The sequence below is a fragment of the Lissotriton helveticus genome, chromosome 12 (assembly GCF_964261635.1).
Source record: "Lissotriton helveticus chromosome 12, aLisHel1.1, whole genome shotgun sequence".
Lineage (NCBI taxonomy): Eukaryota > Metazoa > Chordata > Amphibia > Caudata > Salamandridae > Lissotriton > Lissotriton helveticus.
Window position 1 is genome coordinate 728,752,778 of NC_136073.1, and position 26,822 is coordinate 728,779,599.

At 42.9% G+C, this 26,822-nt stretch overlaps 1 protein-coding gene across 1 annotated transcript in view; it reads right to left on the minus strand.

Moving 5' to 3' along the window:
- Positions 1-255: 255 nt before the first annotated feature.
- Positions 256-26,822, minus strand: part of ITGA10 (integrin subunit alpha 10) — a 456,216-nt gene continuing 429,649 nt past the window's right edge. The window contains exons 25-30 of the mRNA XM_078670796.1: positions 23,089-23,202; positions 14,750-14,848; positions 8,770-8,883; positions 6,443-6,538; positions 3,317-3,430; positions 256-1,151 (exon numbers count right to left, since the gene is read on the minus strand). Coding sequence (XP_078526922.1) covers positions 1,086-1,151; positions 3,317-3,430; positions 6,443-6,538; positions 8,770-8,883; positions 14,750-14,848; positions 23,089-23,202 — 603 coding nt within the window. The 3' untranslated portion in view covers positions 256-1,085. The remainder of the gene's footprint in view (positions 1,152-3,316; positions 3,431-6,442; positions 6,539-8,769; positions 8,884-14,749; positions 14,849-23,088; positions 23,203-26,822) is intronic.

Genomic DNA, 26,822 nt, shown 5'->3' on the forward strand with positions numbered 1-26,822 from the left:
TGATAAAACTAATAATTATATCAATTAATGGATAAGGAAGCACCTCTCCATAGTTCTCCACAGTGCTGATGCATGTATAGTGGCACTGATGTATATTTTTTACATGGCAGTCAAACATTCCATTCTGTTTGATCATGAGTGGGTCGGACCTTGTACTTTAAATATCCCTTAACATCTGGCATACCTGGCTGTGCACAAGTCTTATATTACAATAACATTGTTATGTGGCACATAGCAGAATTCCAGGACAAGAACCAGGAGTCAGATCATTTATTATTTTGTACCATTCACATGTTATCATGATTTAAACGACAATAGAGAACATTTGTTTGGCTCCTATGTGGTATTTCATTTCAAGGCTCAAAATTTCTATTTGCTTAAAATTGTCGTAACAATATTTACCATCAAAGTTGGTCCACTTGACCATTTCAAACAATGTTGTCTTACAAGGAAATGTCTGCTCTTGATTGAAGTCATTCTCGTGGGAGTCTCTTCGTTGAGAAACTGTGCTTCAACCATTGTCTCTTTGACTGCATCCAGTCCTTTTAAATAGTGTGTAAGTCATGTTGAGTCATACCATCAGCACATTCAGTTTCAAGTAATTCTCCACCAGACAGTGGGACCAAGTCAATGGTTCTGAAGCGTTCTTTAATACAAAAAGCTCTTCTATTTTCCACAAATGAAGAACAGGATCTCTTGTTGTACCAGATGCCTTTTTACCCCCAATATCTGGGGCAAGGGCTTATAGGGATGGTCTGATCCCACTTAACAATCCAGAGTTGAAATTCTCCTGGAGATTTGTTCACTGCCGACTGGTTTGTGAGAGATTATAAATTACACCCTTCCCCACCTTTCCAGTTTTTGTCAACCTATTGGGACAGTATTTGTAAACAGAAAGTGCCTTATGGATCCACTGATGTCCCCCAGAAGGTGACGTTTTAAGTTCTCTTAACTTTGTCCTGTAAGACAGAAAACCAAATATCTATCTTCTGTTTATGCTGCTCTTCCCTGCTGAGCCTCCATTCCTCCATTACTTCTCCGAGAGCTGTGTTTCAGTAGCAGATATTGGCAACACTTCCCGAAGATCACTGATCGTCTTTCCTTGGTTCCTGTGTTTCCTCTTCTTGGACTTTGTGGGCAAAGAAGCCAAGCTGAGAAAAAATAAGAGAACATGTCAGTAATTTAAGGTAGATGAAAACAGAAAAAGGGTGTAAGTGTAGAGTTTCTTGAATACACCCAGCATGATGAAGGGGGCAGGGTAGCCTATATCATTCACTAAAAATACCTAGACATCTTATATCCGAGGCCACAGACCTCTAGTAATGTTTTGTAATACAATATAATGTCATTAGATTTAGTTAGCGTAGTGTTCTGCCCTGTTGTTCACTCTTTAAATTAAGTAGTCTTGGGATTCAGTAAAAACCTGGACCAAAAACATCAAATTAAAACCTAGTATTACTGAATTTTGAAAATAACAAGAAAAATTCCTTGGACCATAAAAAAGATTTTTTTTTTTGAATAACAATTTTTCATGTGTACAAAAATACATGTGAAAGACGTTAAAACATATACATGGTAGATAGTTATGTTAAAACTGTACAATATAACTGTGAAAATGGACACTAATTGTGGCACCTGTAAGGGTGGCTCAAGCATACACTCCATGCAATGAGATAAAGAGGGGGCCATTTGATCATGTAATATTGTATAACAAGTGGGTTTTTTTGTGAGGAGTTTGTAAAATGTATTTAGATCCGGGCCTCCTGTTTGTTTTTTGTGCTATTTCTGTTGCTTGCTGCCAATAAGTGCAGAGATCGCTTCACAGATGGATTTCTTTGGGTACAATTATTTATATTTGGATCCTATTCAATTTTTGGTGCAGTGTTATAATTTTCTTTTTAGGAATCGGCTTTAGCTTTTTGGCAGGCTACAATGTTATAGTAAAGAATGATAACCTTATATTGCATCATTTAATATTATTTTGTGTTTTTATGTTCTATTGTTTTAACACATGCCACAAATACTGTCTTTTTTATAGTATTTGTGAGCACAGGATGTCTTTTCGTTACTTCAGTGTGCCAAAACTATCGATAAAAAACAAGTCCGCTTAGGATATGCTTACACGTTTTTATAGTCTGATTGATGAGGTAGACCTTTGCCTGATGTTACTTGGTGGTGACCTCTTTGTTGTATAGACAACAGAATAATAGGTGAACTTCAAAAGTTCGGTCTTCAGCAATTTCCTGATCCGCATGTAGTTGCATTGCCTCTCAGGTTTGAGTTCAGAGCTCGTAATCGCCTAGGTACTCTGACTCCAAAGGATCTGCACCATGTTTACACCAATTGAACGTTTGCTGGATGATTAGGTGTGCAGCTTAAAACAGAGGCTTCAGCTTAATTAACAGTTGGGGGGTAAAGATTGAAAATATTTTTGGTCTTTCTGCTAGATGCAATTGAAGGGTTTTCATTAGTAGTTTGATTTGGTCATATATGTGAACACTGAAGCACATTTGGGGCCATTCTTTGTAGCCGGTCAGTGTTTTTATTTGAGAGCCCTGAGCAGATTAATATTTCAGTAGTAAAGGCAGCCCATGACCACTGCTGTTGTGGATTACACCTGGAGGTCAGTCAGAAGAAGAGTAACAATTTTTAAAAAATGCAGGGGAGCTGCTCAGAAATTCATTTGATGATTTATCTTGAGGCATTAAAGAGCTCAGTTTCAAACATATATCCCAGGTTCTTTATGTCTTAGTGTATTCCAAGGCCAGGGAGCAAAGCCAAGTACCAATTCTCCAGCAAAAATCAGCCTAATAATCCTATTTTGTGGTGACCTTTGTTTACTGGTTTCTTTTTCAGATTAAAGTAGATTTTTGTATCATTGGTTTACATTTGGAAGTCTCCTGGTATTGCTCAAGAAGCTGTGCTGGACAGGGTACATAGATATGATCTCAGGTGATGCCTGGGGTACACTGCACAGCACCAATCATGAGGCTGACTCTACTGACCCAAATCATATTTTTCAGCACAATTGTAAAGAAAGGATCAGATCTAGGTCAAAGCGGTTCCAGAAGTGTCTGCTCAGTTTCTTCAGTCTTTCCAGGGGTATTCCATGGTCAGACATATGTATGCTGCAGAGGGTTGATATATATATATATTCAAATTTCATGCCCAAAAAATTAACTTTGGGCAGTCTAGTGATGGCATGCAATGAAAATGTGTAATAAAGTTGTTCCTTTTAACTGAGCCCAACTTAGACATAATGGTACTATCTAAAAAATGCTAGCTCATGCATTTAAGACAAACATCAACCACTTACCTTCCACAGAATAAATATGATCAATGCCAGTAGCAAGAGGCCTCCAATAATGCTGCCAATTAGAATCCACAAGGACAGAGGTATGCGCTTGGGGAGGATGACCTCTAAAATCATCTGAAAAAGAAATAGGATGCTCAGATAAGGTTATGTTATTTCCCTTACACAACATTTATCCGAGGTACAGGGCATGTGACATGTACTGCATGTTTGAGGTGGAGTCTAACTGCTGACTTACTAGAATGTTATTCTACGAGCTCCATGTCCAGTCTAGCGAGACAGAGCAGCAGTGACTTTCCATGTTAAGAGGGTTTTTAAAAGTAAACATGACAGGAGAGGAGGTGGAGTGGTCTTAACAGGTTTCTGTTAGCAAACATTCACAGTGCTAGAGGACAAAGCAGGTAACTCATTTCACAGAGTGTCTATGACTCCGCCTCTTCCTTCGTCTTAACAGTGGTCTACCCTTCACCCTGAAAAGACGCTTTTCCAGAGACTATGTATAATGGGAGGTTTTATATCTAGAGAGGTAAACTTTAAAAAACAGCATCTAACCGACTGGAGATTGATAACATTTCAGGCTTTATCCTCAAAACAGTCATTGTTTCCCTGCACACATCTGGCCACACGCTAAACCTGGTGTTTACACACCACATTCATAAAGGAGGCCAGATAATGGCTCACCTATGGGAATTTTATTAACATGCAAAGCATTGGACGACAGTACAAATCTCCACAGAGTTGAGGAACATGTGACTTTTCAAGCGAGTGAACTAGAAAGAGATCCACTCCATTATCCATTAAAATAAATGACGCAAACCTAGACGTTTTCTTAGATACACTTTACCATATGTTTACTTCCACAGTTGACAAAAAATTGCTACACTCAAATGGGACAAATTAAAATCTGACATTAAACCACGTAACAAAGGGCACATGCGGAGTCCACCAGTATGAAGATAAAAACTAACATCAAGATCAGTGGCACTGATCAAACATTGGGGATCACAAAGCACTGTGCCAAAAAAATACAGAAGAGTGTACTAAACGTCTGTTAGGAGCGCCTAGATAGTGCTACTTGAATATCACCAACATGGCAACAAACCATGAATGAGGAATCTTCAAAATCTTCTCTATACTAACCACCCAAGAGACTATCATAAAGGTTCTGTGTACAGTGAATCAGCACTTCAAGGACTTGCAAAAGTTGGTCAATTCTAAAATAGTATACAAAAGAGAAGACATACCAAAGATCTCTGAAACAACCTGATAACCCAAAATATCTTATCCACAACTTTAGCCAACACTGACAAACACTACTTAGAATATGCAGGTCAGATACTGCATAGATCATTGTGTTTTCTGTTGCCAAATACCTAGAATGTATTTGGTCTGCTCGGTCTAAAATCTTCTCCACTTTGCAATGCTCTGATAGCCAGGTCTTAATGGATACATAGATGAAATGCCAAGAAAAAAATAACCAATCTTGTTTACAGGAGGCATGATGTAGTATCTAGAAATGATATCTCATTGGTCATTTTACTGTATCATATGATGCGTTACATCGTATGGGATTTTAATGCTGAGTGAAAATTGGATTTTTATGATTGATTTTACTGTATTTATTGTATTGCTTTTAAGATCTTTGCTCGAAATAAAGTGTTTATGACTGACAAACACTAGAATCCATGGAGAAGTTGAAGTTGTCCAAATCTGCACAAGATTAGAGCACCTATTCTCGCACTGCAAAACTGATTCCCAACATCACAAGCCTAGTGAATATATCCATCAACAAAGAAGTAACTCCATGGATCATGAAGACAACAATCATCATCCTCCCCCTGGAAACACTAATACAAGTCTACAAACAGCGCTTCTGCAGCTGCTTGTCTACCAAAATCCTCAAAAGTGAAATATCCTGGCAGTTATAGCTGTTTGTTAAACCAAACAACCACTACATAGTTGGGTGGTTTTCAGCTGTAGAGTCAAGCAGAAAAAATATTAGCAAGCATACAACAGGACCTTATCTCTCTAGAAAAAGACAACCTTGCACCACTTGATTGTTCTGGTACTCTTGACAGCCTATGTCATGGATGGCCATGAAAATTTTGAACAGAAGGCAGAACAAGTGATCAGGAAATTCAAGATATTCCCTGCAGTTGATCTAATCATTATTTTTGAGTGTGGTTGAATGACACCACTGGAGCAATCATTGTGAAATCTAGTACATTATTGCAAGATAATCCTCCATTTCTTGTGGTCATATGGGGGCAAAATTAGAATACCATGGTAAGCCATATTCCCAATATTACTTGTACCTGCAAAATTGTCCATTTATGAAGCAGGAATTACAAATGTAGTATTCATGATATCCCGCTCAGTGAGTCCCTACATCAAACTAAATTGAAAACCAATTGTTTAATAATTTTGCATGGAAACAATTTTGCTTCTATAGTCCTCGGTTAAACAAATGTGCATAAAATTCTTAATGTTAAAAAATGATTTAGAAAAGTAAGACATTTGTACTTAATTTTCTAAAGAAGGGAAGAGTTTTTTGTTTTATTTTAATTAGAAATACTGGTTTTATGGTCAGCAGTTCGTGTATTGCAACCCATTCAGTAATGAGGAAGAAAAGGTCACAAAGAATGACTACAGCACAAAACATTATGAGGTAAGATAGTAGGCAAAAGACGGTATATTAAAAATGAGAAAAGTAAGGAAAATATGAAAAAATAAGAGGTCCCTTAAATCAGGGAAGGGAGGTAATCCACAAACAATGGGAATCGGGGTGGGAGGAAGTAGATGATGAGGTAGGTGATAAAGGATGAGATGCAGAAGGCACGGTAGGATGCCACGGGGAGGAGAGGAGGACATGAGTGTAAGAACCAGGAACTTGTAGGGCATTTTTTGTGTGCAAATACATAATACTGGAAAGGACTCGCAAATATTACCTGACCATCAAAAAACACATTTGTCAGGTCAGGAGCATGAAAAATAATATTCAGAAGGCTAACTTCCATTACAAAAAGTCTGAAGGCAAGGCCTTGCTTCTCTATGTTCACTTCTTCTAGACACACTGTCAAGATCTTTAATATTCAAGAGGTAATAATGTGTCTCACTGTCCATCCTAACCTCTCTCCGATGTGCTGACTCTTCCAGAAACAGCATACTGTTCTCGTTTGCATCCAACATGAACGTGCTAACGATTAGGACCGACTTGAATTTCGCCTGATGGTTCAGAAAAAGAGAGAGATTAAAAAGCATCAGTGTATTGAAAATATCATTTTGACCCTACCATGCATAAAAAATAGTTTAAGACTCAACCACTATATAACGAATACAAATTAGGAAGAATCATTCATTGAGACACTACTGTGGAGTGTTTACTTTACGCAATATCATACCACTTTTCTGAGATAGTACAAACCTAATCCTTTGCTAATTGTAGTTACTTCATCTGTCCCTGTTTCATAGTTTTAATTGCTTTACTTAATAGAATGTACATTTGGTTACATTTAATAAGGTTTCCCTCCCCAGGGTAGTCGATAGATCCTGGTTATCCAAGATTTTTAAGGTTTCCTCTTGTGGAAATTACTGGTTGACTATGTACACTCTGGATCCTTACCTGCTGTTCAAATGGTTGAAGAGAAGAGACGTTTGCGCCCTCCGTTAATATGGAGTCAATCATTTACAGTTGATCACTCTCAAGTGGGGGACATTTCTCCCTTCCAGTCAACCAAAAACATTGTCAAAGCCTATAGGTCTCATGGGGTGAGGGAAGAGAAGCATCTGGACCTGAGAGAGGAGCGTGGGTAGGGGGGACCAGGCACGAGAATAAGAGAGCAACATTGAATGGGAGCGAGAGAGAAGCAGGCAAGGGAGGCAGCTGGAAACATGTAGATGAGAAAGAGCAGAACAGGGCCAGGCTGGAGGGGCATGTGGGAGACTGCTGTTTAACACATGCACTCTTGTGGAGAACTTAAGCAAAAAAGATAAAAGTAGTTCCCTAAAAGTGAGCAGCACAAGGACACAAGTAAAGAGAATATGCTCCAGGGGAGGAACAACACAATATGGACCACACAAAGCGACGTATAAATAGCAAGTCAATGAGAGTGACAATAAAGCCAATCAATAGTAAGAAATGGTAAATGGATATTTCGTAAACAGACAGCTGGGGCTGTCTGGTAGACTCGACCTAAAAACACAGTCTGACACAACACACATACATTCTAACCACATACTAAAAGGCACTCGAAAATTGGTAGAAGGACGAATAATCAGAGATATCGATGGCCAGGCAGAAAACACACCAACGAGCATCGCTGCTCACACTGATCAACAGACATATTCATGAACAGAGATCAACCGCCATAATGGCACCCAGATACCCACACCAAAAAGCATATAGGTTTGCAAGCACCCTTGCACTCGCACATACATAAAGACAAATGTGTACCTATATCAGTAGAGATAGGTACTCGTCAACATGGGACAAAAGACCAGTGGTCCGTACCCAGTGATCTCAGGTACTGGAAAAGCGGACAGTGTTGATTGGCAAGAGCGGTATGCCTCTCCCACCCTTTTTCTGTTATTCCTCATTCATTGATCCCTTGAGACATCCATGCATACACAGAAACAGGATACATATCCAGACATACAGGCGCTACTATGCACAGAAACACATTTCCATATATACACAGTGCAGAGACATGCACACATTCACACACAACATATGCACACACACAATCACAAAAAGGCATACAGTGAGGTGTAAAGGACAAGCAGAGAGAAATGACTCAACATATGGATGGGCAGAATGACATGGATTATTGTTTGTTTGGTTACGGGGAAACTCAGGCTTGTAGTTCACCTAATATCTATCCCTTTTGCAGAGGAAATCAAATTTGAGGTGCAGGAAGTAGACGGAGTCAACACTTTTCCAAATGAGTGCCTTCTCCTGAAGAAATCACTTCAACTAGGTAATGGAAGAAGTGAAGTCGGTCTTCTAGTACATTATATCATGCTCTCATTGGAATGATTAACTTGTTTTTTTAGGGATGAGATTAAAATAAGTTAATGTTGAGGCAGTGGGCTAGGTTAAGAGTAATGCAAGGTTTAAATGAAAGTGTGGGAGATATTATATGAAGGCTGGAATAGGAGGTGACATGGAGGTAAGCCCTGTAAAATACACAGAGAATATGACATACAACAAAAAAGGTTAAAGGTGGGGAGTTACATTTAGGAGTTAAGAATTAATGAAGAATGCACATATGTAGCAGTGCAACTTTTACAAGTTAGCCACAATCTTGCCTCTACTTTTTGGAATTCTCGTTTATAACAAACAATCCTAAATTCAGCATTTACTTCAAACCCAGCATTCATCAGATCAAAGTGCTTCAGGAAGATCTTATAAAGGCATCTTAAGATAATAAAGGCATCTTAAGATAAACCAACATTACCTTGGCAAAGAAGTCATTGTGAATTACGCGGAGAATTTTCAATGAGATCTCGGTGTTCCTCTCCAGACTGTGAAGCCGGCACTGAACAATCTCACACCAAGTGTTGCTGCAGTTCTGTAGGTCATAAAAGATGCAAGTTTAGCACATAGTTTCAGGGATTAACTGACCTTATGATTCTTAGATATAAGGCATTCACAGAGGTTGTCTGTGGCTCACAAATTGCTAATTGCGGTCAATGTTCGAGACAGCTTGGTGAAAAGGTTGTGATACCTGCACACCCCCATTATCTGCAAACCCTCCAAATTGACCATTTCCTTGAAGATCTTTACAGTGAGCCCTAAAACAAGTGTTCCTGTCTTCTGTCTGTACAAACAAGATGTGTGTATGATACAGCCGGATGCTCTGAACTTTGGAATTATCCAAGACTTCACCAGGAAGGAGGAATAGAACCGCTTGTCATTTTTCGGTAGTAGACAGATGTTAGACTGGGAACGGTGAGCTTGAAGAGCCATGGTCACATCTGACCTAGGTCAGGCTGTGGCCTGGCATGAGCACAAACACTGCATCTAAGATGATAGATATTCCAGATGTTGTAGCACCCCCATACCTTACACTTGTACCTTCTTCAGAACACTCTTAAATATGCAACAGAGGCTGCTCAACATTCCTGTACATCACGACATGGGAGAAGCCATTTAATTCGGATCCTAGTGCAGTCACACACTACTAAAATACTACACCTTCCTGCTTTATAGTGAACTCATGATGGCTGTTCTGTGGTGTCACATCTCCCTGTGCATTTAGTTCTGCCAGTCGTTAACCGCTTGCTGCACTATATAAAAAAATATTTTTCTCTCCTCCTGATCAAGACAGTTAGTAAAGTAAGTGACTACGAAATATTACTCACCTTCTCTACTCACCACACCCCACATTCATCATCAGCAAAAAAAAAAAAAAGAACTCCGGCAAAGAGCCCACTCGCGGGGCCAGTTGGCATTGCAGCACCGGCCCAACGAGGAGCTGCCTGATGATGAAGCATGACACCTCTCGGGATGTGTAAGGGCCCTAAGGAGCACTCCCTTCTAGTGCCCAATTAGTAAGAATCTAGCCCCCTTCCCCTTTAGAGGAACTGCATACCTCTGTCTTCACGGTTAACCTCTTGGGGCACGTATGCTTGACCTTTTTTGCCCCCCCCCCTTCATTCTTGTACAATTTGAGAAATATTACTTCCAGCAAAATTTAGAGCAGTATTTCAGGTGCAGAAAGAGGCAACAGACATGCAGACAGAGGGAAAAGAACTGCAGAAAAAGGCTAGAAAAGTGCAGAAAGAGGCAAAAGAGGGACATAAAGAGACAACAGGGGTGCAGAAAGAAGCCAGACAGGTGCAGAAAGAAGCACATGAGGTGCAGAAAGAGCCTACAGACGTGCAGAAAGAGGGGAGAGGTGCAGAAAAAGGCAAGAGAAGGGCAAAAAGAGGTACATAAAGAGACAACAGGGGTGCAGAAAGAAGCATTGAAAGTGCATAATGAAGCAACAGGGGTGCAGAAAGAGGCAAGTGAGGTGCAGAAAGAGCCAATGGAGGTGCAACAAGAGGAAAGAGGTGAAGAAACAGGCAAGAGAAGTACACAAAGAGGCAAGAGAATTGCTGAAAGAAGCAAGGAAAGTGTAGAAAGAGGCAAGTGAAATGCAAAAACAGGCAGGAAAGTTACAGAAAGAGGAAAGAGGAGTGCAGAAAGAGACAACAGGGGTGCAGAAAGAAGCAAATGAGGTGCAGAAAGAGGCAACAGATGTGCAGAAAAAGGGAAGAGAGGTGCAGAAAGTACAAGAGATTTTCAGAATGAGGTCAGGAGAAGTGCAGACAAAGAAAGAAACGTGCATAAAGAAGCAACAGAAATGCAGAAAGAGACAAGAGAGGCGCAGAGGGAAGAAAGAGTGGCTTGCACACCATTAGTACCAATTTAATACCCACATTTAGCAAAAAGTAACAGGTGGCCATTCTAGGTTTGTAAAGGGCCTTCCACCACTCTGTAACACGTGTTGCTGCATTTTTGGTAACGTTTGACCTGTTTCAGCTGGAAACAAGGCTTTTTTTGTTCAATTCTGCAGATTAGGGTGCAGATGATGAATTATGTGGCTAATGCAGAAAATATATAATTGTGCGAAAGTTGGTGCAGTCAAACAGTCACATAATTCCAGCGACCCTGCTCATACCTCTGACTAGGTCCACAAGTGCTCCTCAGTGATTCCATCTTTTTTTGTCTCACTGAGTTCATAGTTGAGCTTCTATGGAAACGAGGAAGACTAAACCTGAGGTTACCACTCCACAACACAAACTACCATACCACATAATTACTCTCCATAACACATAATCCCACTCTACAAAATTTCTATACACTATATACCACATACGTGCTATCCACATAATTTCACTGCACTACATACCACATAATTCCACTACACACAACGTATATCCACTCTACTCCAAAAAACACAATAAAAAACTTTTGCATTTACAACGCCAATAGCTCTAATTCTTACAAATGCAAAACCTATTACATTGCAAACACTTCTTTAACTAGTAGTTACGTTTGCAGGGTGGTGGGGAAAGGGTGCTGGGCCTGCGACCAGCGCTCAGGAATTCTGCTGTGTAAGACTTGCAGGAGGTACCAGGAGGGCTACTTGGCCCCCAAAGTACCTCGGGAGTAAAGTGGACTTCCTCCCCAACCAATACTGTGCCAGGAGGCGCGTTTGCAGAGTGGTGGAGCAAGGTGAGTGTGGCCTCTGAAGACCTCTTAGCAATCCCACTGTGTGGGACTTACTAGAGGTAACTGGATGGATAGTTGGCCCCAAGGACAACCTTGTGGGCCAACTACCCCTCCTATTACCTCTAGTAAGTCCCACACAGCAGGATTGCTAAGTTCTCATAGCAGGCCACACCCCTTTCCCCATCACTGTGCAAACGCGCTTCCTGGTGCGCCTCTGGATGGGGATTAAAGTCCCCTTCACTGCTGGGACTCCTTAGGGGCCAACTAGCCTACTTGATACCTCCAGTATGCACCAGATAGTGGGATTGCTGGCAGGTGGCCACAGGTCATGCCCCCTTTCTCCTCCACTCTGCAAACATACCTCCTGGCGTGCTCTTGGTTGGGGGATGAAGTCCCCTTGCCTCCTGAGGGTCCCTGTGGGGCAACTAGCCCTCCTGTTATCTCTAGTAAGCCCCACACACCTGGATTGCTGAGAATGGTCCGAGGGCATGCCCCCTTTTTATGCCACTCTGTAAATGCGCCTCCTAGTGCACTGCTGCTTGGGGGATGCCTACTTTAGTCCTGAGGTCCTCAGGACACAAGAGGACCCTCAGGATTCAAGGGGACTTAATCCACCAACTTAGAATGAGCCAGGAGGCAAGATGGCAAAGTGGTACAGGGAGGGGGCGGGGCCCCCGGCAAGATGCCGGCTTTTCTTTTCTTTTTTTATTTAGAAAGGGAGCTGTGTGGCCCCCTTCTCTTAATATTTTGTGGGCCTTGGGAACTCCATTGCCCAGGGCCTGAGCCATTTAAATGTTTTTTTTTAAACAGGCAGGAGGCTGGGTGGCCCCCTCCCGAGGCCAATTTCGGCCCCGGGGACCACATCCCCCAGGGCATTGCCACTTAATTTTTTATTTTTATTTTAATGGAGGGGGTCTGCGTGGCCCCCCTCCTGAAGCCATTATTGGCCCTGGGTAACCCATCCCCGGGGCCTTGCCTCTTTAATTGTTACATTTATTTAATTATGGGAGGGGGGCCGCGTGGTCCCCTTTCCTGGGCTACTTTTGGCCCTGGGGACCCCATCCCCCTGGGCCTGGCCACATGTTCGCGGTCTCGGGGGGAGCCCCAATGCCCCCACGGTCCCAGCCGGCTCCCTGCATCCTGTGGGAGACGGCATTGCTTTTGGGCAAAGGGAGCTGCTAACATGCAGCTCCTTTTGCCCAAAAGCAATTCTGCTTTGCTTCATGGAAGTGAGAGCAGGTTTCCTGCTCTCGCTTCCATGAAGCAAAGTAGTAGTTTGCTATGGCATGGCGGGAGCACTGCTCCCGCCATGCCATAGCAAACTGCAATGTCCCGGGGGTTGGTCACCCCGGGACATTGCTGCAGCCGGTCCTGGGGAGTGGCGGGCCCCAAGGCGAAGGAGGGCTCCATGAGGGGGACTGCGCAGCCCCCCTCCAACAGATTTAAAGCCCCTGGTAGGTGGTGGTCCCCGGGGGTCCGCTACGGACCCCCGTATTTAATTTACTCAATGCCCCAGGGAGGGGGTGGTCCCCGGTGGTGGTCCCCGGATCAGTGAGGGGCAGGAGCCCCCCCACTTTATTTAAATTGAGGTGGTGGTGGTCCCTGGGGCTTGGTGGAGCCCGTGACGCCCCTGCACATAATTTAAGTTATCCCCGGCGGAGATGCTGATCCTGCCACCCCCACGCATTTTTCCATTAATGACCGAGGGAGGTGGCGGTCCCCGGGGCTGCAGGGGGGCCACATGCCCCCACACAATATTGATAAAGCCCCAGGGAGGTGGCAGTCCTCCGTGCTGCAGGGGCAGCCGCGCCATAATAAAACATTGTCCCTGGGACCTGGCCCACCCGGGTGTTAAAAAAATAGAAGCGCGGGAGACCGTACTTCGTTTTTAAAAAAAATTCTGACGGATTCACCTTTTTGCTTCTCACTCTGTACAGAGTCAGAAGATGGCTGCCAACACTTCCTGGTTTGAAGTGTTGGCAGCCAATCAGAAACAAGCTCGTGATCTGGAGGGTTCAGCCAATCAGATCTCACAATTCTCAAATATTGATATCTGTAAATCTTTAAATATCTCAAAAACTACTGAACGGATTTACGCCATTGGAATAAAAGAGTGCTTTCTGGACCAAAAGCTACCTTTTTGTCACACATGGTGTAATTCTGTTCAGCAGTTCGGGCTGTAGCTGTGCCTAAAGTTTCCTATGGAAATTAAGATGGAGAAAACATATTTTGGGACCCCCTTTTTTCTAGGCCACCGCTTGACTAATCACCCCAAAACTTTCAAGACTAGAGCTGACCGGAGTGCCCCATTAGTTTTGAAAATTTTGTGAAGATTTGTCAATTGGCGACAAAGATATTGCCAAAAGAAAAAATTCTTTTTGAATAGAAACAAGGTCCTAACTATAACTATCTACTGGCCACCGCCAGCAGGTAATATATATCTGTTAAGTTATTATTGAACTGTTGAATTATAACACATCTCTAGTGGCAGAACAATGACTTCCATATTATAAACATAATAACTGTGTTGTAGAGTACATACATTATGTACACCACCTCCTTTGAGCTAACTCTTGAGGTTAGGACAGACAAAGAGGCTTAGAGAAGTCAACGTTTCACTGCAAATCAAGACGTTAGAGGACTGGCTGATCAGGTCCCCCCATATCCCCCAGCATTGTCATGTTTGGAGTGACCCCTGCAGGTGCAATTCCATAACAACAATCCCAACATCTCCAAATCCACTTACTGAGGCAGACCTCAAATACATGTGGATTCTAGAAGGACCCTTAATATTTCATTAGAAGCGTTGAATGCATACATTTATTAGATATGGTTTTGTGTCCTAAAATCAAGCCATTCCTAACAAAATGAACTTAACATACTAGATTACTTGTTGGGTGTTCTTCTTACTTGACACTTGAGGGGAAGTTATTTTCTTAAATTGCATCAGGCTACAGCATTTCAGCAGAATTAAGAACAATACTGACCATGCCCTCAAAAAATATCATACTGTACACTATTCCTCCCTTCAAAAATCTTGCTTACTTTTGCTTCATTTGTACATTTTATTTTGCATAATGTGCATACAATGGTAATTATATCTCGGCAACTGCCCTAATTGAGTGAGAAGGTATGCAGAACAAGATGTCTATGTGAGCTGTGGTATGTTGCACCCATGATTGACCCATATCTTCTGATGTCTATCAAATGCTTACTAGCTTGTTAGTGTGCAGCATATCTTCCGGATGAATGGGGACCACCCCAGACTGGTTCCTTGCCATTGCCTCGGTCATGTTTAACAGGACACAGGTGGCCTGGAAGACAGAATGTTAACAATGTGAGCACTCATACTTCCATACACGTAAATTTATAAGACACATTCAATTATTATTAGTACCTCCTCTACATTCTTAAGTCTGTTTATTTATGCTAAGAGGACAGAAGGCCATATGGACCTTAACATGATTATAATCAACAACGTTCAGATTCTACCACTGTTTGCTTTCAAAGCGAGTCAAAAGTGAAGAAACTAATTGAATCTACCCATGCAAACTTTGTAGTCCTGCAGACGATACATAGTATGGCAAAGCTAGCATACACGAGAGTCACATATTGAGTATAATAGCTTCTTTATTTCCTGGTCCATGAGAAGAATTTGTCAGTGTCCAGTAAAGTGTGGCACCTTACAGACAGCAACTACCACCCTGAGAACTGTGAGGCTTAAAAAGCCTGAGAAGAATAACTGGGGTCCTCTGAAACAGCAAAGCTAATCAGAGACATCATAACAATGAAATTTATTGTGACTAAATATTATCAACCCAGTCTTATTACCTCATTCTAGAGATACTTTGTTAACACACTGAGCAAACCTACCTCTAACAAAGTGTCATTAAACAAATACATTACAGAGCGAGAGACAAAGTTGACAACACTTAATAGGATAAACACTGACAATATTTGCCCACCCTGAACAAAATGAACCAAATCTCACCCAATAAAATCTAGTATGCACACTCAGTTTGGCAAAATTAATACAAGATGGTTAAGGGGATGGAGCAACATTTTCTTTGGGGTGGTGGTGTCAAAAGAACTGTTTTGCTTAGCAACCACCATTGGGAAATGTCTCAGTGAAAAACTGAAAAATAGCAGAAACAATATTGTGTCGGATATAGCAGGCATGTACTGTTTGGCTCCATTTGGTGTTTTTCACTGATTCTGTGCCCTTTTGTTGAGCTCTTACAGGAGATACTATAAAATGTTAGGATTATCCATAATAAATAAATATACATATCTTCAAATGTTTGATTAAAATAATAATTAGAGATTCGAGAATCTATGTTTCACATTGTGTAATATTTTATAATGTTTGTGAAGGGGCATGCAAAGAGATTGGATTCCTCCCTTAATGGAGAGAGAACATTTTCCAAAAGTCGCCATTATGTAAGTTCTTGCCTTTGATTGGAATTCTCGTCATCTGCATGAAATATGTATGAGTGGCTAATATAGACAACAATCTGTGCTGCCGAGTCTAGTACACTTCTGTGGAATATAAAAATAACTTGATATTGAGATAGTCAATAACAATTCTATCACTTTATTGCTGCCATTTTGAATTAGCAACAGTGATCTTGTACACTGTCCACAAATTAGGACTATAAACACTGCATTGCCACTATCTTCACATAGTGGCCTACTACATTTATGAGACAAAAATCACAACCGCTGCATTTAAATGATCACAAGCACTAAAGAGATGCCGCTCGCCTTGAGGTTTTCCAGTGTTGTACTTTGCCCAGCGCTACAGGAGTAGCTTTACTGTTTCCCAGCACTTTGTGCCTTCGAGGGAGGAGAAAGTCATCTGCGAGGCCGCAGAGGAGGCGAGAGGTGCGGCCCCGGGACTCCGAGGTACAGCGTCTAATACCACCAGCTGTTTCCTCTTCCCGCGTGAGCCGCGCCCCCTCCCAGTGCCACGCCCCCTTTCCCTCTTCACAGACTTAAGCAAGGCCATTAACGCGCATCGCGGGACGCGCGCGGGTCGAAGCCCGGGGCGAAGCCCGGGCTAAGGGCGGGCCCGTTGCCCGTTGTTGCCCGTTAGTGCCCGGGAGTGACCGGACCGGGCCACCCCTCTTGGTCTTCATTTGTAACCCACAACCGTTCCAACTGCCACTACTGACAACTTTTAGAACCCAGGGCTCCCAAAATATGTCCACCATGCCTGGTAGAACTAGAAGCAACACCAAGAAAGCAATGGCTGTAGCACAGGTCATTGGGCCTATAGACCAATTCATCTCCCGGGTTAATGAGACTATTGACCATAGCATCATTCTATTGGAGAAACGGGTATCCTTGGACCTTATGAATGCTAAACGCTCGTCTCTGGGTCATTTAGCAACTGTAAGCTCACCTTCTCAGCATCCCCTAATTAATCGCTCCCTCCCCTCACTTTCGCCTGCTGTGGGCACGCATTCAGTCCCTAACGCAGTAGATCTATCGGTCACTCACTCAGATTCTGACCCATCGTATGTCGACCTTGAGGCCACTCCTGACCTAGAAGCCTGCCAATCATCCGAAAAGCCAGAGTCACTCGCAGATGAACTTCCCCAAGTATCAAGGTTAGGAGTTATTCCTGTTCCCTTAGAATCAGGGAACTCTGGCTCTGTCAATAAGGCCTCTAAAACTAAGGAAAAGAAAAAAACTAACACCAGAAACCACAACCTTGTTTCACCTACTCCCAACTCTGCATCAGGGGTACCTTGTTGGGTCGAAAACATGGTAATAGATCTAAAATCGGACCTTGAAGCAACGATAGCGGCTCAAATCAAGCCTCTAATATCTAAAATTGATAGATTGACGTCGCTAATCAACACAAAATGGGCCAACATGGCAAGTGGGAATGTGCTTATCCAGACACACGGGAAAATCCAAGAAGTGCCCCTGGCTAACACATCTGGCAGTAAGCCTCTGAGAGATTCTTCCACCAAGGCCAAAACTCCACCAGATAACCGAGGATTAATACAGCATCCGATTCAACCTGGGGGTAAACCTGTGGTATCTCCCCCAACCCTTAGTGTGATTGGTCCTTCTCTGGAGACGCAGTCATCCACCGGTCCAAAAAAAGTAAGCAATCAGCCAAAAAAGGGTCCCATTGGTCCAGATGCAAATCCAACTTCCACTTTTCCCCCAAATAAGCCTCAGGACCCAGGGGCAAGGCCGGCCCGTTTCAAAACAATCAATTTACCACCGGAAGCCGCCCCATTTGTGGTTGTTTTGACAGGCGTACCCCCACTGAAGGAGGGAAGAAGAGAAACCTACACCGAATTGAGAAACAAGTGTGCCCAGTGGCTCCAGTTGCACAAACCCTTACCCATTCATATGAGTGGCGAAATTCTCACGGTGCGCAGAGGCGAGTGGGTGGGTAGAAATACCAAGACCATAGGAGGGGATGTCATCACTGTCAAATTCAGGGACATAGGGGCGGTGAATTATATATGTAATACACCCTCTTGTGGACCTGCTACCCAAATTAATCCTTTTCCCCTGTCCTATTTTTTACCTATGCCCCCAAGACAGAACCCACCTAGATTTAGTTTCCCACCTAACAGAGGGTACATGCACGTCCCACATCATACTACTCACCAGTGGCAGCAACCATGGCACGGTCCACCTCTTCCATTTGACCCTTTTGTTTCCCAGTTTGCCCACTGGAATAGATTCTGTGCACTGGATGAAGTCGATTGACTTAATCCTGACGAAGCTCCCTCCACTCACCTTGATATTAATAGAGGAGAGGAGGAGGCCCTCTTGGTCACATCCTACCCCCTATGCCCTAACCTCCCAATTGCGATGGCTACCAGCATGACCAAATTGACGCCCCTAGCTCTAGATGTAGTTAGCGAAGCCCCCCGCAACCCTAGAGACATCCAAGGTACTGGAGGAGAAACCTCTAAGGATACAATAAAAATTCTCAGTTGGAATCTTGCGGGGATCCACAGGAAACTAGGTCTGCCTGAGTGGAGCGATCTGGTTGAAGCTCACAAGATATGTGTGTTCCAGGAGACCTGGAGCATTGAACCACTCCATCGAGTGGGGTTTGTCACCCATTTTGTTCCAGCAGAAAAACCCAGGCAAGGGAAGGGGCGTCCCTCGGGGGGGCTCATTATTTGGGTAAGTGTCTCCCTTAATTGCCGGATTACCCCTAAGCAGACAAATAACCCAGACCTCCTGGGTATTTCTCTGTCTAATCACCGCAGAGGTTTGACCCTAGATCTCTACAATGTATATGCTAGAGGTACTAAGAATGGGTGCACCTCGTCTGTAATTTCTGACCTCGAAGTCCAATTAAGGGATTACAAAGAAGCTAACCATACCATCGTAGCAGGCGATTTTAATTGCACATATGAGCCACTTCCCCTGGATGGAATTCCTGACCTAGGTGAGGAAGACAGCAGATGGGGTATCCCTGCACTCTCCATCCCACCGATTAAACGGTGGACCCGTAGTGCAGTGCAGTTAAATGCACTGACCCTGGAGTTCGGGCTAAGAGCAACCAATGGCCGTACATCTTCTGATCGGATGGGTGCCCCAACGTTCAACAGGGTTGGCCACACCTCAAGGATTGACTACATCCTGTTGAACTTGGGGCTCTGGAGATCGGTTGATGATATGGTAATTACACCAACTGTGGAGAGCGACCATAATTCGCTCTCCTTAACCATCATGAACCCTTGGTCTAACGGATCACCCTTAGCGCCACTTAATTGCAGCCAAAGGGATACTGTCTCTTCTTGTGGGAGGCGCCTAAAGTGGAGCAAAGTTGCCATCAATGCTGACAAACTTTCTACTATAGAAGAGGTCCTCATAGCCTCACAAGCAGAGATCAATGCTATTGATTTAGCCACGGTAGCTGATAGGGCCACACTCATTTTCGAGGAAGCTGTCAAGGCTATAGGAGAAGTCTTCTGGGTAAAGAACACCAAGGGAAAGAATATGCCCCAGAACAAACCCAATGGGACCCACGATTGGTACACTGCAGCATGCAGGAAAGCCAAGACTAGATTAATTGAGGCCGTCAAGGGCAAGTCCCAAACCCTTATACAGACAGCTAGGAAAGCACACAAGAGAACACTGGGGCTAGCAAAAAAGGAGAGGGAAGAGGCCTACTGGTCTACTCTCAAAGAAGCCAGCACTAAGAAAGACTCTAAATGGTTTTGGGATACTATAAGAGCCCGCAACAGGCCTGACAGCGACCTGATAACTTGCAGTATCCCAAGTCAAGCGTGGGTCCAACACTTCTCAAAGCTATATACCCGCCAAGTTGACCTTATTACTCCTACTGCTTCTTGTGATCCTGATGGAGGGCTGGAGGCTCCACCGTTGTCCACCCTAACCTGGGTCATCCAGCCTAATGACTTTGACTTTTCAATTAAGGAAGTGGACTATGCAATAAGCACCATCATTCCCCAAAAGGCGGCTGGCCTGGATGGCATCCCCGGTGACCTTTTGAAATCTGACATCACGAAATGGGGGAAACTGATCCACTCCCTGCTTGCTGCCATCTGTAGGGGTGCTCCCATACCCTCCTCATGAAAAGGGGCTGAGGTGGTCCCTATTTATAAAAAAGGCCCTAGAGATGACCCATCTAATTATAGGCCTATCAGCCTGTTAGATATTAGCCAAAAAGTAGTAGGTAAAGTCTTGTTGGTCAGAATCTTAAACTGGATTGAGGAAAACAAAATCCTATCTGACTATCAGGCGGGCTTTAGAGTGGGCACCGGGACAGTTGAACAAGCTTTTAGGCTCATGATGGTGTATTGGAAGGTTGTGGTCATAGGCAAGGGCAGTCTTTATCTCGCGTTCATCGACTTAAAGACTGCCTTTGACCTTGTACCCAGGGAGACCCTTTGGATCGTACAGGCTGATATGGGGTTCCCTCACTACTTGTTATCCCTACTCGTGAGGCTGCATCAAGATAACTTTGCCCAGGTTAGGTGGGGCCCTGGGGGGGAAAAAACAAGTAGTATCCCGGTTGAGAGAGGTGTCCGCCAGGGATGTGTTTTAGCTCCCACCTTGTTTTCCCTCTATATTAACGGGGTGGTTGAGCATCTCCGGAAACATCCCTCAGACGAACCATCCCTGGCTGGTGAACGCATACCAACCCTCCTCTTCGCGGATGATACCCTTTTAATTTCCAAAACCCCCACAGGTCTCCAAAGGCTCCTTGACAACTTCCAATCCTTTTGCACCAAACGCGGCCTGGTAATCAACACCAGCAAGACCAAATACCTTGTGCTGAACCCTCCCAAAAAACAGGCCCGTCCTCCGATCTTGAATGCTGAACTCTTGGAGAGGGTTGAAGTGTTCGACTACCTTGGGATACGCCTCTCTCACAAAATGGATTGGACCCCCCACCTGGATAAAATGTTGCTATCACACAAAAGGATTACAGGAGCTCTCCTGAAAGAACAACGCTCCTGTACTATAAGACCAATAGCCACTGTTCTTGAGATCTATTCGGCCAAAGGGGTTAGCTCTGCCCTTTATGGGGCGGAACTTTGGGGATCATCTGTTACTGACGCCTTGCCTACATCAGAGAGGAAATTCTGTAGAGCGATCATGTCCCTCCCGCAAGGCACCCCCACAGTTCCTCTAATTTTGGATCTAGGTTGCCGCCCAATTGATGACCTTGCCAAATTTCGTCCACTACTGCTATGGGCACGCCTGTGGCGTGTGGAGGAACTCAGCAGATATGCGCAAGGCCTAGCAGAAATCATGTCACTACCAGGATGGCACAAAATAAAATGGCTTAGAGACATGAAGCAGCTGCTAGTAAATTTGGGCTTGCATGAAGCATGGGCAAATAGAACTTCACCCCCGAAGTTTGCTCTTAAGAAACTCTACTGGGATTGGGTCCTATTTCAGAGGAATACCAGTACCGCTATGGGCAGACTCACGGAGGACTTCCTGAAGTTTAAAGACCAACCTAAACGGGAAGTGTATCTTGACATCATTGAAAAACCCTTCGATAGGGCCTTGTATTTTAAATTCAGAACAGGCACTCTCCCCTTTACTCTTTTACTTCACGCTAGAAATCTCGTGCACAAATTATAGAGCTTTGCCCCGCATGCCTAGACAAACCAGAGTCACTGGCTCACTTTATGTTTGAGTGCAGTGAATACGCGAAACCCAGGAGGATCTGGCTAAAAAAACAGCTGGGCACTAGGAGCCACGCGGCTGCAATCAGGATACTAATGTCTGATAGCCGGGTATCCTATGTTTGTGCTATAGCCAAATTTTTATCATGGGCTTGGTCCATTCGAGCTAAAAGGCTAAAATTGTTTGTTTAATCCTATTTTTAACTTACTGATTGGTCGAACTTTTATATTCACTATTTTCTAATTGGAAAAATCAAAACATCAAAAATGGTCTAAAAAATGTCATTATTGTTTGTTTAAACTTTCCAACCCACTGTCTTGTTTTGATAAACCTTTAATGAGTTTATTTTTCTATCGAATGCTCATGCTTCCTCTTAAATTTTAAATTGCTTTTAATTCCTTTAGTTGTTGCATTGTGATCCTCTGTTCTGCTTTTATGATAATGTTTTATCGAAATAAAGCCTTTTTGACTTGACTTGACTTGATACATAACTTTGCTAATGACTAAAATATTATCAGCACAGCCCTTAAACGCAACTTTAAATTTAAAGTTTGAAGTTACTTCACTTTGAAGAACGACTCAGCTAAACTTTAGCTGAGGTTGACTGTGAAAAATTCTGTATGATTTATTTATGGCAATATAGTTTCTAGAACAAACAGTCTAAAAGGATTGGAAATTATCCAATGAAGTTGCTGACGCAACCTTAATTCAACATCTTCCCAAATAACGTTTCGAAATTGACATCATCTACAATATCACTGATAACGCACATTGTCACACAACTTGCAAAGTATATGCCATGTTTACATTATTTGAATACCCAGACGTGATTCCATCCCAGGTACATGGGATGGAACCACATTTTATGAGGGAGTACAAGTGGAACAATACCCTACATCACAAAACCTATAATCATACTGTGTTGTGCAATCACCTTATGAAAGATAATACTTAGTTACCATTGGATGACATGATCAACAAGTAACATACTCCTCATGTGTACATTTTAACACAGGTTAAACCAACACTCATATGGAGATGAAGATAAGACTGCAACATTATAAACTGACTAAATGCTTGAGTCATTGAACTTAATCTCTCAATTAAGACTCAGATACTCAACCACAAAGTTACTCTCTTACCCATAAATAGTGGGGCTTGGAGTTAAGGTTGCGCCAGTGCCTTAACTAGTGAAGTATTTTTTAGATTTTTGGTTGTAGGTGCCATGCCGCTGCATTTATGCCATCCAGACATTCCCCTCTTCCAATCTTTAATTATCTTAAATCTCAGATTTCGCAGTAAATAATAAAAGACAGAATTACATGGAGTCTTATAAATGGCACTTTGAGGATTTCATTAATGTTATGATCCAATTGTAATTCCACGGCCAATAGACACTTACATTATTTGCCACTATCCTAGTAACGGATAGGAAATATTTGCTCCCGTAGGCCATTGCAGGGAAATAGATGTTCACTGACAAGTTGCTGATGGAATAGCATCCAATGTATTGAATCTGTTCATGAAAAAGGAAACAAAATATTTGAACACTTACAATAATTGAACATTCAGATACAACTACTATTGTTTTTAGTAATGCAAATGTTGTTTATTTATTATGTTATGCCTTATCCCAAAAAGGGTAAACTTCTTCATTGAAGTGTGTCATTGTAGATCTTACACAATTATTGACATTGTGCCTATTTTACAGCCTATCTGCCCCAAAAGAAAAACATTACTTACCCATAACCGTACTACTTTAGAACTGGTGTATCTTTTAGATAGAAAAACTTCATCGAATATGTAGTGCTACTAGGCTGAAGATCTGCAATTACTTTAGCCCCTTCCGTGCGGGGCTGTTTCCCCCCCGCTGTGCTGGGGGGCGGGGGGGCCCGTACAGCGCCCTCATGCTCATGACGAGGTCAGCTCGTCATGAGCGACGGCGCTCCGGTGCTCATGACGAGCTGAGCTCGTCATGGCCACACCCGTTCCCATGGAACGCTCAGCACAGCAGGGTATCAGCCCAGCGTGCGAGTGTTCCACGGAATGGGCGCGGTCTTGACGAGCTCAGCTCGTCATGAGCACCGGAGCGCCGTGGCTCATGATGAGCTGACCTCGTCATGAGCACCCAAGTAGTTAAAGTAGTCTTTTACTTTATTATTTATCCAGTGATTTGGCCTTTTGAAAGTCAAGAAATTCAATGAATGGTTGGAAACCTCTAGCGCTGCCACAGTAGCCATCCTAGAATTGTTGGCTGGAGTGCATGTTTGCAGGCATCAGCTTCACAGGTGAAAAGTGAGGATCCATGTGAATCTCAAAGATACTAATGTTGAAAAAACGCTGTTACAGGTAAGTTACTATTTTGTATATGGCACTGGATCTTTTAATATGTTCACAAGCTTTCTTGTGAAGCTAACCACACTGCATCAAGATTTCAGCAAAGTTTGAAAAACGCAGTAGCATGGGAGATGTGTCGGTTCTGGTGAGTCAATAATTGATCCGGTTCTGGTGAGTCCACAGATGGGCTGGCAGAACACCTTCAGACCCACATCCAATGGTCCAGGACTTGGGTGATGCCACTCAGCAGGATAGGGCTCACAGATGGCAGAGTCCAGGTGCTGGGTTCAAGGTTGTTTGAGCCTTATGTCCCTGAGGCTCTATTCAGGAGGCCAGCCAACTAGCACTTGGAGTCATTCTGGGGTCCTAGGTTCAAAAGATGCAAGTTCACTCCTTCTTACTCATGCACACCCATGCAAGAGGGAAACACAGCGAGGCAGGAGTCCAGCAAGGCACCAGCCCAACAGGGCAGAGGTCCACCAGTGGCAGTCCTTTCAGCAGCACAATAGTCCCTCTTCCTGGCAGAGTATCCACAGGTCCAGAAGTGTATTGAAGAGTTGGTGTATGAGGTCCATTATTTATACCCAGTTCTGCCTTTGAAGCTGGAGAAGCTTCTAGAGATTTCCTTTTGAAGTCCCCAGACATCCTGCCTTCCCTTTCGTGGCTCCAGACTAACTACAGGGGGTATGCAGCCCTTTGTGTTCAGGCACTACACAGCCTACCCAAGTGTAAGTAGTGCTGTGCCCAGCACCTTCCTCCAATCCTGCCAATGATGGCTCATCTAGGCACACCTAAGCTCTACACCTAGTCATTTGACCCAGGGACAGGCTACAGACACTGAATTGTTAAGGAAGGAAAAAACTACTTTTCAGTGGCATTTTCAAAATTACAATACCAAAGACAGCAAATATTAACTGGTAATCTGTTCCCATTTGGAAGTTACAGCTTATTAATTGAAACAAGGTAACTCCAATATTATCCTATGGGCGCGGTAGGCCTTGAAGTATAGAAAAATACATTTAAGGATTTTTCACTTCCAGGACCTGTGACCCTAGAAAGTACATGTCCCACCTTTTAAATACACTGCACCCAGCCATTTGTGCTGTCCTTGGCCTACCATAGGAGTGACTTAGATGTATTAAAAAGTTGGGGCTGGGGCTGGGCCTGGGCCTGGCAGAAGGTGTATGTTGGCTGGTAAAAATGCCAATTTAATACTTCACACACGGGGAGCAATGGTTGGCCTGACCCATGTTTAAATGGCTATTTAAGTGTGTAGCACAATAAGTGCTGCATGCCCACTTGTAGCATTACATTGAAAGCCCTGGTTACATGTAGTACCACTTTACTAGGGACATATCAGTAAATTAAATATGCCAATTGGGATAAATCAGTGTTAACGTGTTTTATGGACTGGTAAAGTGTGCAGAGTCCTAGGGCCAGCAAAAACAAGATCAGCAATAATGGAGGAGGAAGTCAACAATTTGGGGGAGAGACCACCCTAGGGCTGACAGGTCTAACACTTGATTATTCAAAGCTTTTGCTTGGAGTCTTAAGGAATATCATGGAATTATAACAGTTAATGCTGAGAATGCATCTAGCAGGGTAAGCTGAGAGTGTCTGTGGAAGAGGGGGTCTGCAAGATTTAAATTGGTGCATGGTTTACCAAAGCATGAAAACTCAATACTCCAGGAACTTAAACCTAGGAGAAAATTCTTGAAAAGAGAATGAAATTGCGGGGCTAGATGGGAAATAGTTCTACAGAATCATTATGTCATTTACGATTTCCAAAGTATTATTGTTAAATGATTTTATTACTGAATAAGGACTCTCAGAATATTGTGGAAAAATAATATATAGGAACAAAAATATTGAGGGACAAAATAGCGAAAGGTGAGTGCATATATGGAAGTATAGATTTACTATTCCTAACTTCACATCTATGTACCTTGACGATATATGTCCTGTGTAGGTACATATATGTGAATTTAGCTATAGAAAATCTAGACCTACTTGCCTGTTGCTACTTTAAAAAGTAAATTTTGTGCACAATATTATAAAATATATTTTGTGCCCTATCAATATTCTGGTGGTACACCTCATTACAGTATGTTGGTGGCAAGTGAGTATGGCCTAAAAGGGGTTGTTTTCATCCGAGCTCATTAGGTGGGACACATAAAGATCTAGATTAAGTGGAACAATTTAGAAAGTCCCTACCCCAATAAACAACTTTGAAAATGACAATAAGCCATAAATTAGACATGCAGACGCAGTGAAGCCCATGCTTTAGCTATATTTTACACTATTCATTTTTATACTGCACTTTATGCATGTCTGTATTCAGCTGGGTTCAAGATCAAATCTTCATATTTCTATCCATTTTTGTATATGGTAATAGTGAAAATACTACTACAGATTTAGGTACAGACAAAAGAAGAACATGGTTAACTTCCTCAACCCAAATGAAAGAACATAGGAGGGCTATAGTATCTAACAAGCATTCGCAAAGGCAATAGGTTTTGCCTATGTGAATTCTATTGATATTGCCAATTTCTTTTATGTATTGCATAGCAATTGAACTGCTGTGCAACATTGCTGAAAGAAAAAAAAAGTGCCATTGCAAGGACAATGCTCGTTTAAAAAAAATGTCAAGCTTTGTCCTCGGAAGCTTGTTTCCGGTCCAGGGAAGGCATGGCTTGGCAGTTCGGGCTGGACTGTTCCCATGAGGCACAGGGTCAGACTGATTTGCATATAGCCATGTCTGAACTGGGGTGGCAGAGTGGGCTAAAGAACGGTGATGGA